At 37.0% G+C, this 14,085-nt stretch overlaps 1 protein-coding gene across 1 annotated transcript in view; it reads right to left on the bottom strand.

Moving 5' to 3' along the window:
* Nucleotides 1-774: 774 nt before the first annotated feature.
* TMLHE (trimethyllysine hydroxylase, epsilon) overlaps nt 775-14,085 on the bottom strand; it is a 68,536-nt gene continuing 55,225 nt past the window's right edge. Inside the window, 3 exon segments of the mRNA XM_053579133.1 lie at nt 775-891; nt 893-910; nt 1,583-1,721. Coding sequence (XP_053435108.1) covers nt 775-891; nt 893-910; nt 1,583-1,721 — 274 coding nt within the window.

The raw sequence follows: 14,085 nt of genomic DNA on the forward strand, positions 1-14,085 counted from the left end.
CCCACACCCAAGAACTCTTTGGGGGACCTCAGTAACTTTTAAGATTGCTAAAGTGTCCTCTAAGATCAGAACTTTTGCAAATTTCTGCTTTATGAAGCTTTTGTTATTTCTAGAATGAATTTTTTTCACTTGGAATTTTTTTTTTTTTACCTTGTGACTATTATTACTTTCTTATCAATATGGAGATTATATTTCTAAAGTAGATTGACCAGGCTGGGTGCAGTGGCCCATGCCTGTAATCCTAGCACTCTGGGAAGCCGAGGGAAGGGAATTGACTGAGTTCAAGGGTTTGAGACCAGCCTGAGCAAGAGCAAAATCCCTCTCTACTAAAAAAAAAAAAAAAAAAAAAGAAAACAAAACAAAAAAAAACTGAGCAAGAAGATCGCTTGAACTCAAGAGTTTGAGGTTGTGGTTGCTCTGAGCTATGATGCCATGACACTCTACCAAAAGCAATAAAGTGAGACTCTATCTCCCCCCCCCAAAAAAAAATTAAGTTGATTGACCAAAATTATATTACATCAAAAGGTTTAAGAAACATGTGGGCCTGTGTTATAACTTGGGGAAGAGAGCTGCCACACAAGATAGGCTGACATCAGATAACTCACAGCCCCAGTCTCTATCAAGTCTTCCCTACTAGAGAAACTGACAACTTCCATTTTATGGGATGGAGTAAGGAGACAATCTGAAATAGGTTTTGACACAGTATTATTCTGATGATAGGAAATTCTGGTGTCAAGAGTGCCAGGTGTATTCACAATCCTGAAGCTGTCAATTTTAAACCTGAAGCCCCAAGAAACAAGCATTGTTTGATACATCATCTCTTGTTAAAGTGCAGCCACAGAGTTGGCAGTAGCCAGTAAAGCATTCTCTGCCATGTAGGACATGCCTATTTATTTTCTATAAATAGGACCTGTGAATAGGCAAAGAGAGAGAATTAGGGCAGACCAAAGGAACCTAAAACAGAAGAGATCATTTAAAAGAAAAGCTTCAGGATGTTCTCTGGTTACATTCAATGAGGTATTATTCTTTTGAAATTAAACAGACTTTTGGAAACTAAGATGTGTATAGCCCTGGAGTAGGCTAAATGGAAGTCACAAAGGCAATAGTAGGTAATAGGCCCTGCACTTGATGTGCTTCTGTTTTTCTGTGTAAATGTCTCAGCAAAGAAAATCAGGTAGTTGGTTTCTTTCTTTTTCTTTCCCTTCTCTTTACTTCTTATTCTGTACTTTCTTAAAGTTCAACTAATTATGGCTTATTGTAAGCTGAAAATATTCTTCATCCAGTGGAAATATCAAGATTTAAGAAAATGGAATCATGACGCTGAAAGGACCCTTAAGGATCATCTAGTTAACCCCCCCTCATTATATAAATAGAGTCACTGATGCCTGGAGATGGTGGGGGGCTGCTTCCAGGTCATTCAGTGAGTGAGCGACAGGATCAGGGCTAACACAGAGGACTCTTCTCTTTTTCCTGTGTAACATATTAAACCTTAATATCGTGACTCACATATTAAGTAAGTACCTGTTCTTCAACTGGTTCAGTATAACAAGCTTACTTGACATCTTTAGAGTTTGAGACCTACCCTGCCAACCTTTATTTTGGACCACAATTCATTCTCAGGTCTCCTCAAAGCTATTGTCAGAGTCTGGTGTGCTGTATATCAATGATGGATGACATCATAACATATGGTATTGATGACAGCCAGGTCATAATTGTTGTACCTAACATGGAATCATGAGAAGAAAGATCTCAAACACATGTAAAAGACATCTGTTGTTTATTGAACAATTTTATATAAGGATTTCCCTATGTTCACTCCTTGTCCCCAGAGATGAAGTGACAATAAGTCAAGGTTCTCTTAGGACTGGAGAGAGGAGCTCCACTGTCTGTTGACTGTCTTTTGTTTTTCTTTGGAGAATTTGGGGGATAGAAGTTTAGTTCCAGTTGGTTTCTCCCATCCCAGGATAAGATATTTTATCTAAAGTCCTTTCCATACACTAACTCCTTATTGGCCAAAGTTCACGGGGTCATTGGGGAAAGCTCTGAGATTTTTCCTCACCAAGGTGAGGTAGGTAAGAAAAAAGAGATTATAACAAGAAAGCTTCCTTTTTAACAGTATGACTGATACCTTCTCAGGTGTCCTCCTTTGTGGGAGAAATCCACAGTTTGCCTGGGGATCTTCATCCATTCATTCAACTCTAACATTTATAAGAGCACTGGCTATGTGCTAGGTAGTGTGTCAGGTAGTAAAGGTACAGTGATGACTAAATATAGCAGACATATCATCCTTAGTGGAGTAAACATTCTGTTGAGGAAGATAGATGATAAACAAGTAATAAATATATAAATAAGATAATTTCACCTAGTTACAGATACTATGAAAAAATAATAATGTTATGTCAGTCACTGGGAAATCCATTTCAGATGGAGTGTTGAATCAAGGATGTTTTAAAGAACTGACATTTGAGGTGGTTTCTTATAGGATAAGACTAGCAGTGTGACAAGCTGAGGGAAGAGTATTGCAGGCAGAGTGAATAGCAAATACAAAGTCTTGGGGTGGAATGGACTTTTACTGTGTTTGCAGAACAGCAAGAAGGCTGTGTGGTTGGAGCTGAACAAGCAAAGGTAATAATGGTGGAAGAAGTGATTGGGAGGAGGTATCTAGGGGCCACATCAGACATGTATAGCTATGCAGGCCATGGTTAAAGACCTTGGACTTTATTCTGAGTACTATAGGAAGCCACTGAAAAGCCTTGGCTAAGATAATGGATTTCTGCTTTGCCTAAGGTAAATTGACTTTTTACTGAAGTATAGTATACATACAGAAAAGCATACAAACCATAAGCTTGATGAGTTTTCATGATGTGATCACATCCATATTGCTAGCACCAGAACCTTCCCTTGGGCCCCTGTCCAGTCACACCCTCTCCTCCAACCCAACGGTAACTACCATCCTATCTTCTATCACCAAAGATTAGTTTTGCCTGTTTATATAAAACGTTATATAAATGAAATCACACAGTGTGTACTCATTTTCATCTGCTTCTTTCATTTACTACTATGTTTAGGAGAGTCATCATTGTTTAGCAGTAATTTATGCATCCTTGGTGCTATATAGAACTTGATTGTGTGTGATCACACCACAATTTATTAATCCCTTCTACTGTTGACGGGCATTCGAGTAGTTTCCAGTTTGAAACTATTGCAAATAGTGCTGCTATGAACATCTTATATGTTTCTGTTGATGAACATATATATATTAATTTCTGTTTGTTTGATATAAACTTAAGTACAGAATTTCCGGGTCATAAGATATGTGCATGCTCAGCTTTAATAAATACTGCCAAACACTTTCTGATGTGAGCCATTCTTACTGGAGTTAAGTGATACGTCATTGTGGTTTTAATTTGCATTTCCCTGATGATTAGAGAAGTTGAGCATTTTTTCATGTGTTTGTTGGCCATTTAGCTATCTTCATTTGAAAAGTTTTTGTTCATGTCTTTTGCCTACTTATCATTTGAATTGTTTGATTTTTTTCTACCTGATTTGCTTGAGTTCTTTTCAGATTCAAGTTATCAGCCCTTTATCAGATATATAGCATGCAAATATTTTCCCCTTGTGCTGTAGGTTGTCTATTTGCTCTATTGACTGTGTCCTCAGCGGTGCAGAAGGTTTTTAAATTCACCAGGTCCCATCTGCTTATATATGTTATTGCTGTGATTGCTTTTGGGGTCTTCTTCATAAATTCTTAGGCCAATATCTATAACAGATTTTCCAACATTTTCTTCTAGAATTCCTATAGTTTCAGGCCTTAGGTTTAAGTCTTTTGTCCATCATGAATTAATTTTCGTGAGTGGTGAGAGGAGTGGATCCTGTTTTAGTCTTTTACATGTGATTATCCAGTTTTTCCAGCAAAATTTATTGAATAGGGATTCTTTCCCCCAGTGTATGCTTTTGTCTGCTTTGTCAAAGATCAGTTGACAATGTGAGGATGATTTCATCTCTGGGTTTTCTGTTGTGATCCATAGGTCTCTGTTTTTTTTTTTTTTTTCTTTGTTTGTTTGTTTTCATTGTTGTTATTTATTTATTTTTGAGACAGAGTCTCACTCTGTCACCTTGGTAGAGTGCAATGGCATCATAGCTCACAGCAACCTCACACTCTTAGGCTCAAGTGATCCCCTTGCCTCAGCTTCCCAAGTACCTGGGACTATAGGTGCCTGACAACACATAGCTATTTTTAGAGACAGGGTCTCACTCAGGCTTAGGCTGGTCTCAAACTCATGAGCTCAGGCAATCTACCACCTCAGCCTCCCAGAGAATGTCTCTGTTTTTTGTGCCAGTATCATGCTGTTTTGGTTACTTATAGCCTTGTATATTACTTGATGTCTGGTCAAGTTATGCCTCCTGCTTTTGTTCTTATCACATAAGGTTGCTTTGGCTATTTGGGATTTTTTCTGGTTCCATACACAGTGTAGAACTGTTCTTTCTAGATTTGTGAAACATGATGCTGGTGTTTTAATGGGAATTTCACTGAATCTGTAGATCACTTTGGGTAGTGAAGCCATTTTAACAATGTTGACTCTGCCAATCCATGGGCCTCGTATGTGTTTCCTTCTGTTTATATCCTCTCTGATTTCTTTCCTCAGCATTTCATAGTTCTCCCTCTAGAGGTCTTCCACCTCCTTAGTTAAATATATTCCTGGGTATTTTTATTTATTTATTTATATTTTTTTGCAGTTTTTGGCTGGGGCTGGGTTTGAACCCACCACCTCTGGCATATGGGGCCAGTGCGCTACTCCTTTGAGCTGCAGGCGCCACCCATATTCCTGGGTATTTTATTCATTTTCTTTGCTGCTACTGTGAAAGATAATGCATCTCTGATTTGATTCTCAGCTTGACTGGCGTTGGCATACATGAAAGCTACTAATTTGTGTATATTGATTTTATAACCTGAGGCTTTGCTGAATTTGTTTATCAATTCCAGGAATCTCTTAGGACAGTCTTTGGGGTTTTCTAGATATAAGATCATGTCATCAGCAAAGTCCCCAAACAACAAATGCTGGCATGGGTGCAGAGATAAAGGAACACTTATACACTATTGGTAGGACTGCAAACTAGTACAACCTCTATGGAAAGTTGTGTGGAGATACTTCAAAGAACTAAAAGTAGACCTACCATTTGATCCAGAAATCCTGTGACTGAGTTTTTACCCAAATGAAAAAAAAGACATTTTATAATTAAGACACTTGTACTCGTATGTTTACAGCAGCACAATTAATTAACAATTGCAAAGATATGGAAACAACCCAAATGCCAACCAATACATGAGTAGATTAATAAAATGTGGTGTATACATACCATGGAGTACTACTCAGCAGTTAAAAAAAAATGGAGATCTAGTATCTTTTGTAACAAACCTGGATGGAACTGGAGACCATTCTTCTAAGTGAAGTATCACAAGAATGGAAAAACAAACACCACATGTACTCCTTACTAAATTGGAACTAGTCAATCAACACTTATGTGCACATATGGAAGTAAAAGTCAGTGGAAATCAAGAGGGTGGGCTGGATAAATTCACACCCAAACCCAACTGGTACAATGTACACATTCTGGGTGAAGGGCACACTTATAACTTTGACTTAAATGTACAAAAGCAAATTATGTAACCAAATGTGTACTCCTGTAATATTCTGAAATTTAAAAAATAATTAAATTAACTTAAATTAAAAAAAATTCTACCGAGATATTCTTTTCCAAGAGAAATAGCTAGGCTGAATTGAAATGTGTTATAAGTATAAAATACACACTGGATTTTGAAGACTTGGGATGAGAAAAGTTTGCAAATAGCCCATCAATGTTTAAATTGGCTATATACAGAAATGATAATATTTTAGATATATGGGGTTAAATAAAATACAATATTAAAATTTTTGCAAAAGAGAAATAAACATCCAATGGTGCCCTCTTTGGATATCAGATGGCGTTCTGTAGTATTAGACAGTACATGGCACAATCGGACCCAATATTCCTAGTTTGGTCATATATAACATGCACCTAATACCACCTGCTTATCTCACAGGGTTACTGTGAGACTCAAATGAAAGAATGTAAGAGCCCTTCTATCTCAGGAGGTAAATAATATTAGTTAAAGTAACAACTGGTTAGATATCGCAAGTCATAAAAACAAACCAGGAACATCTTCATGGTGAGTGAGTTACACTCAGAACTAGAGGACAAGCTTAGACTAAGCTTTTTATAATAGCGGCTGAAGAACAGGCAAGTAATTATATCTAAATAATTGCATTTTATAGCCCCTATTTAAAATGCTTTTGGAAACAGTCATTGTGCTTAACTGTTACAATATCCTGTTTATAGACAAACCATACTTATATATAATACATGCCATATTTTTATGATAGTAAAAAATATTGAGCACTGAGTTATGCTTCTGGTAATGGCTGAGTAAACTCCTATTTGATCCACCCCATCTTCTCACAGGTGACAATTAAAAAGCTATATAAAATATAGGCAAAATATAAAAAAACAGCTACCTGAGGGTACTGTACAGGCAGATTCTGGAGGGGAGTTAACACTTGGAAGAAAGAAACTTGCATTGGGTGATTTTCCCAGTTTAATGGCATGTAACCTGAGGGCATGACATGGTCTGTACCCACACCCTGTAGGGAAGTTAAAATTCCAAAAGAAAACCGTCAGTCTTTCTGGTCTAAAGAACCAGAGGACAGAGTTTGGGCAACCACTGCCACCAGAAAATGAAGAGGAAATCCTAGGAAAAAAACAGATTTACAAAAGGAGAACACTAAAATACTGTATAAGCTTTGCCCAAATATTTGGATGGCCCTGAATTTCACATGTGCAAGACAGACTCCCAGAATTCCAACTAAAGATAACATAACTGAACCAAACTTTGAGCTACCAAAGATCAGAGTTGGATTTTGAGTACAACTAATTTAATTGCCCATTGAAACAAAAGCAAGTACGATAACACCCCTTGTAGAAATATAACAGAATCTAAAGTCTCAATAACATAATATTCACATTGTCCAGGATGCAATCTAGAATTATTCAATATAACAAGAACCAGGAGAATGTGACCAATTACCAAGAGAAAAGATGACTGAAGCCAACCGTGAGATGTCCCAGATGTTGGAATTATCAGACAAGGATTTTAAAGCAGCAATTGTAACTACCTGCAATGAGGTGGAAAAAGTATGCTTGTAATGAAAAGATAGAAAAACCTCAGCAAAGAAAAAATTTTTAAAACCCAGAAACTATACAAAAAAAAATATATATAGAAATTCTAGAACTGAAAAATACAATAGCTGAATTAAAACACTCGGTAGGCTTAATAACAGAATGATGTTGACGCATAAAAGAGTTCATGAATGTGAAAACTGGATGATTTTGTTTGATATATCTGAAGAACATAGAGAAAAAATTGAAAATGAAGAAACCTGAAGAAAATGAAGAGAACCTCAAGGACCTGTGGGACAGTATCAAAGAAAGGCCTGACCCATGTGTAACTGGAGTGCCAGAAGGAAAAGAGAGAAAATGGGACAGAAAAAAAAAAATGGAGAATGCACCCTCTCATCAAAGGCACATGGGGCAGTCACCAAAACAGACCATATTCTTGGCTATGAAATAAACATAAACACACTTAAAATAATGGAAATAATGCAAAGTATATTTTCAGATCACAACAGAGTTAAACTTGAAATAAATAATATAAAAAGATTTTTTAAATACTCAAATATTAAGAAACAAAACAATACACTCCTAAATAACCTATGAGTCAAATAGTAAATCTCTTCATGGAAATGTAAAGATACTTTGAACTATGTGAAAATAAAAATACAACATATCAAAATTTTGGTGTGCAGCTAGAGCAGTACTTAGAGTGAAATTTATAGAAGTTAATGCCATATCAGAAAAGAAGTAATACATAAAATCAATTACCTAAGATATCACCTTAGGAAACTGAAGAAAGAATAGAAAATTAATTTTAAATTAGAGCAGAAGTCAATACAATTGAAAACAGAAAAACAATAGAGAAAATCAATGAAACTTAACTCTGATTATCTGAATAGATCAATAAAACTGAACAAATCTGTATCCGGACTAACAATGAAAAACATATGGAAGAGAGAAGATATGGTACCAATATGAAGACTGATAAAGAATAATACATCACTACTGACCCTGCAGACATTGAAAGAATAGTAGGGGAAACCCTACAATCAATCCAATCTAACCTATACACTCAGATAATGTGAATCAATTCCTTAAACACACAAGCTAAAATGCTACCTCAAGGAAAAATGCATACTCTAAATAGCTTGGCAGCTACTAAAGAAACAGAATTTGTGGTTACATTTTTTTCACAAAAGAAAACTCCAGGTAAGGTAGTTTCACTCATCAGTTCTAGGTTATTAAATATTATTTTGAATAAAAACTGTAGTTTATTGTATCTCAAACAGAAGCAATACAATTAACTGAAGTATGCACTTATAGATACAGTTTTGCCATCTTAATAGTATCTTGTTTATGCCTGGTAGCAGTGAAAAAATCTGGTGAGCGAGTGACGATGAAATCACATAAGGCATTTTTCCACATCTTGTTGGGAACTGAATATTTTTCCTTGCAAGAAGTAGCCCAAAGCCTGGAAGAAGCGGTAATCAGTTGGTGTAAGGTCTGGTGCATATGGTGAATGACAAAGAGTTTCTAAGTCAAGCATCTATAGTTTGAGCAGCATTATTTGTGCGACATGTGGTTAACGTTGTCTTGCGAGAGGATTGGCCTGTCTCTAGTGACCAATCTTGTCTGCTTAATCAAAAGCATCCTCATCCAATTTGTTACAGTAGACATTGCTGCAATCAACTGACCGTGTTTCATGAGGCTGTAGTGGATAATACCTGCGATGGACCACCAAACAGACACCATTACCTTTCTTTGATGAATATTTGGTTTTGGGCTGTGTTTCGGCACTTCATCTTTATCCAACCCTTGTGCTGAATGCTTAGAATTGTCAAAAATAATTCATTCTCATCACATGCAACAATACGGTGCAGAAATAGTTCACCTCTTTGTCATGACAGCAAAGAAAAGCAAGCTTTGAGATGATTTCTCTTCTGACGCTCATTTAATACATGCAAAACTCATCTACCCAACTTCTTTACCTTGCTGATTTGTTTCTAATGGTCCAATATTGTTGGAATAGTAACATTAAGTCGTGCTGCTAATTCACACATGGGTTGGGATGGATGTGCTTCCACCACAGTTCTCAGTACGTCATTATCCACCTTGGTCTCAGGTTGCCCACATGACTCATTTTTAAGATTAAAATCACCAGGACAGAGCTTGTCAAACCATTAATGTACTATGTGTTCATTAGCTGCATCCTTCCCAAATACTTTGGTGATATTTTGAGCTGTCTGTGCTGCATTAATACCACGACCAAACTCAGATTTGAAAATACAATGAAATTCTGACTTACCCATGGTTTTATAAAAATTGCTCTAAACATTAAGGAAGTTGGACATTTCATACTTAACCTAATTCCAAACATTTAAGTATGATGTAAAACCAATTTTATAATATCTTTCAGAAAAGAGGAGAGAAAACTATCCTACTTATTTCATGAAGCCAGTATCATCCTAATGTCAAAATCAGACAAAGATGTTACAAGAACAAAAAAACACTAAAGGCCATTATCTCTCATGAACATACATACAAACATTCTAACATATTAGCCAATCAAGTATGGCAATATATCAAAAAGATAACTCATCAAGATCAAGTGGCCTTTATCCCAGGAATTCAAAGCTGGTTCAACATTTAAAAATCAATTAATGAAATTCTAATATTGTCAGACTACTTGCAAATAAGAAACACCAAATGACCATAAAGAAATGCTGAAAAAGCCTTCAACAAAATTATGTATTTATTAATGATAAAAACTCTCAAAAACTTAGGAATAGAAGAACACTTCCTTAACCTAATAGATGCTATCTACATAAAACCTAAAGTGAGCAACTGAGTGATTTTCCCCTAAGATTGAGAACAAGGCAAGAATATCCTTTCTCACCACCACTGTGAAACACTGTACTGAAAGTCCTAACTAGGGCAATAAGACAATAAATAAAAGGCATCCATATTAGAGAAGGGAAAAAGCCCCTTTATGTAGAAAATCTAAAATGATCTACAATAAAGTTCCTGGAACTAATTAAGTAAGTTTAGCAAGGTCACAAGATATAAGGTTGATATATGAAAAAAATTCTTTATGTATACTAGGAATAAATTATTAGAATTTCAAATAAGAAAAAAGTATTTGTGATAGAACTACAAAAATGAAGTATTTAGGTAAAATCCCAACAACATATGTACAGGATATGTATGTGACAAGCTGCAAAATGCCAATATAAGAGGTCAGAGGAGGTATAAGTAAATTGAGAGACGTGTCATGTTTGTGGATTAGAAGACCCCATATTCTTAAGATGTCAGTTCTCTCCAGTGTGATCTATAGATTTAATAAAATCCCAATCAAAAATTGTAGTTTTGCAGATATTCACAAGCTGATGTTAAAATTTGTATGTAAAAGCAAAGGTACTAAAATAGCTAAAACAACTCTGAGAAGGAAGAACAAAGTCAAAGGACCCAAATTACTCAATTTCAAGATGGACTGTAAAGCTACAATAATCAAGACAGTGCAGTATTGAAGAAAGTAAAGTATAAACAAATACCTCAATGTATTAGAATAGAGAACCCAAAATGTACCCATGTACCATGGAGTGAACACCTCCAGCCTCCATCAAGTGCCCAAGGTTGACAGGCCACACCACCCCCTACTGGATAAAGACACAGAGTAGCGGCCTAGACGAGCAGACACAGACTACCCTGTGACTTAGGCAGGTGCAAACCCCTGGAGTATCTGCTTACTGCAGACAACTGACTGGGTCACAGCCCTCTGGGGCTAGCAGTGACTGGGTGTGACAGAGCTGCAAGTTGGGGAAGGAGGCATCAATCTTCCCAGACTGATCTATTTACTGGGTGGCTCTTCCTGACTCCACACAGCACTGGAGCAAGCCATATTAGAGCAGTCACCAGACCTCTGTGATCCAGTTCCCAGGGACCTCTTGAATTCTCCCACCAGAGGCAGCTGCTGACTGAGACAATTGATTTGGACCTTTTGAACTGAGCCACTCACCTGGGGACTATCCAGGTGGTGCCCTGGGTGTGTGGTTGTAGGAAGGTTTGATTTTCCTTTTCCATTTGTTGCCTGTGGTGGGTGGGGTGACTTAATTGCTGGTATTTCTCCACAGCTGAGACTTCAACCCAGAGTAACTGTTTCACTAGGGTCAAACAGAAACCAGCTGAAAACAAGACAGAATCACTTAGCCCCTCTACATCAAACAGGGCCCCAGTTTCTCAGGCCACAGCACTGTACGGGTCCTTGACAAAACATCAGGGGAGAAATCAAAGGGAGTAAAACAATCATGGGGCGGAATCAGCGGAAAAACTCTGGTAACATGAATAACTAGAATAGATCAACCCCCCCAAGGAAAGATACGGCAGATGTAATTGAAGATCCCATTCACAAACAACTGGCTGAGATGTCGAAAATCGAATTCAGAATTTGGATGGCAAACAAGATTAACAAAATGGAACTAGGAATTCGTGGAGAAATTCAAAAGCTGTCTCAAGAATTTAACAAATTTAAAGACAAAACTACCAAAGACTTAGACACACTGAAGCAAGAATTTGCAGCCCTCAAAGATATGAAAAATACAGTAGAATCCCTTAGCAACAGAATGGACCAAGCAGAAGAAAGGATCTCCGACATCGAAGATAAAGCCTTTGAACGCTCCTGAACCCTCAAAGAGGAAGAGAAATGGACAGCAAAAATGGATCACTCTCTCAGAGAGCTCTGGGATAACTCGAAGAAGGCAAATATCCGACTCATAGGAATTCCTGAAATAGATGAAGTGGCCTCACTGGGCACAGAGGCCGTTCTGCATGAAATTATGAAAGAGAATTTTCCAGACATGCCTAGAAAACCTGAAATTCAGATAGCAGATAGCTTCAGAACCCCAGCACGACTCAACCCCAATAAGACATCCCCCAGGCATATCATAATTAACTTCACTAAAGTTAATATGAAGGATAAAATTCTCAAAGCGGCCAGGGGAAAGAAAACTATTACCTTCAAAGGGAAGAACATTAGAATGACTGCAGATCTCTCTGCTGAAACTTTTCAAGCCAGAAGAAGGTGGTCATCAACATTTAATCTCCTCAAGCAAAATAACTTTCAACCCTGGATCTTGTACCCAGCTAAACTGAGTTTCATTTATGATGGAGAAATTAAATACTTTAATGACATTCATATGCTAAAGAAATTTGCCATAACCAAACCAGCTCTTCAGGATATTCTCAGACCTATCCTCCATAATAACCAACCCAATCCTCTACTACAAAAGTAAACTCACTCAGAAACTTCTGATCAAACTCCAACTTCCACAATGGCAAAGGGACTAAAAGTGCCCACTGGACTTTTGAAAAACTCAATACCCAAAATTTCACCAAACTTATCAATACTCTCCATTAATGTGAATGGCTTAAACTGCCCTCTAAAGAGACATAGGTTAGATGACTGGATACAAAAACTCAGGCCAGACATTTGTTGCATACAAGAGTCACATCTTACTTAAAAGGCAAATACAGACTCAGAGTGAAAGGATGGTCATCCATATTTCAGGCAAATGGTAACCAGAAAAAAACAGGTGTTGCAATTTTATTTGCGGATACAATAGGCTTTAAACCAACAAAAGTAAGGAAGGACAAAAATGGTCACTTCATATTTGTTAAGGGTAAGACTAATATGATGAGATTTCAATTATTAATATCTATGCACCCAACCAGAATGCACCTCAATTTATAAGAGAAACTCTAACAGACATGAGCAACTTGATATCCTCCAACTCTATAATAGTCGGAGATTTTAACACTCCTTTGGCAGTGATGGATCAATCCTCCAACAAAAAGCTGAGTAAAGAGATTCTAGATTTAAATCTAACCATCCAGCATTTAGATTTAGCAGACATCTACAGAACATTTCATCCCAACAAAACTGAATACACATACTTCTCATCAGCCCACGGAACTTACTCCAAAATCGATCACATCTTAGGTCACAAGTCTAACCTCAGTAAATTTAAAGGAATAGAAATTATTCCATGCATCTTCTCGGACCATCATGGAATAAAACTTGAATTGAGTAACAACAGGAATCTGCATACTCATACAAAAACATGGAAGTTAAATAACCTTATGCTGAATGATAGCTGGGTCAGAGATGAGATCAAGAAGGAAATTGCCAAATTTCTGGAACAAAATGACAATGAAGACAAGAACTATCAGAACCTCTGGGACACCGCAAAGGCAGTTCTAAGAGGGAACTTTATAGCACTGCAAGCCTTCCTCAGGAGAACGGAAAGAGAGGAAGTAAGCAACTTAATGGGACACCTCAAGAGACTGGAAATGGAAGAACACTCCAACCCCAAATCCAGTAAAAGATAAGAAATAACCAAAATCAGAGCAGAACTAAATGAAATTGAAAACAAAAGAATAATACAACAGATCAATAAATCAAAAAGCTGGTTTTATGAAAAGGTCAACAAAATAGATAAACCTTTGGCCAACCTAATCAGGAAAAAAAGAGTAAAATCTCTAATCTCATCAATCAGAAATAACAAACACGAAATAACAGCAGACTCCTCAGAAATCCAAAAAATCCTTAATGAATATTATAAGAAACTTTATTCTCAGAAATACGAAAATCTGAAGGAAATTGACTGATACTTGGAAGCACGTCACCTTCCAAGACTTAACCAAAATCAAGTGGAAATGTTGAAGAGGCCCATATCAAGTTCGGAAATAGCATCAACCATACAAAATCTCCCCAAAAAGAAAAGCCCGGACCAGACGGTTTTACGTCAGAATTCTACCAAACCTTTAAAGAGGAATTAGTACCTGTATTACTCAACCTGTTCCAAAAGGTAGAAAAAGAAG

Source organism: Nycticebus coucang, chromosome X (genome assembly GCF_027406575.1).
Source record: "Nycticebus coucang isolate mNycCou1 chromosome X, mNycCou1.pri, whole genome shotgun sequence".
Classification (NCBI taxonomy): domain Eukaryota; kingdom Metazoa; phylum Chordata; class Mammalia; order Primates; family Lorisidae; genus Nycticebus; species Nycticebus coucang.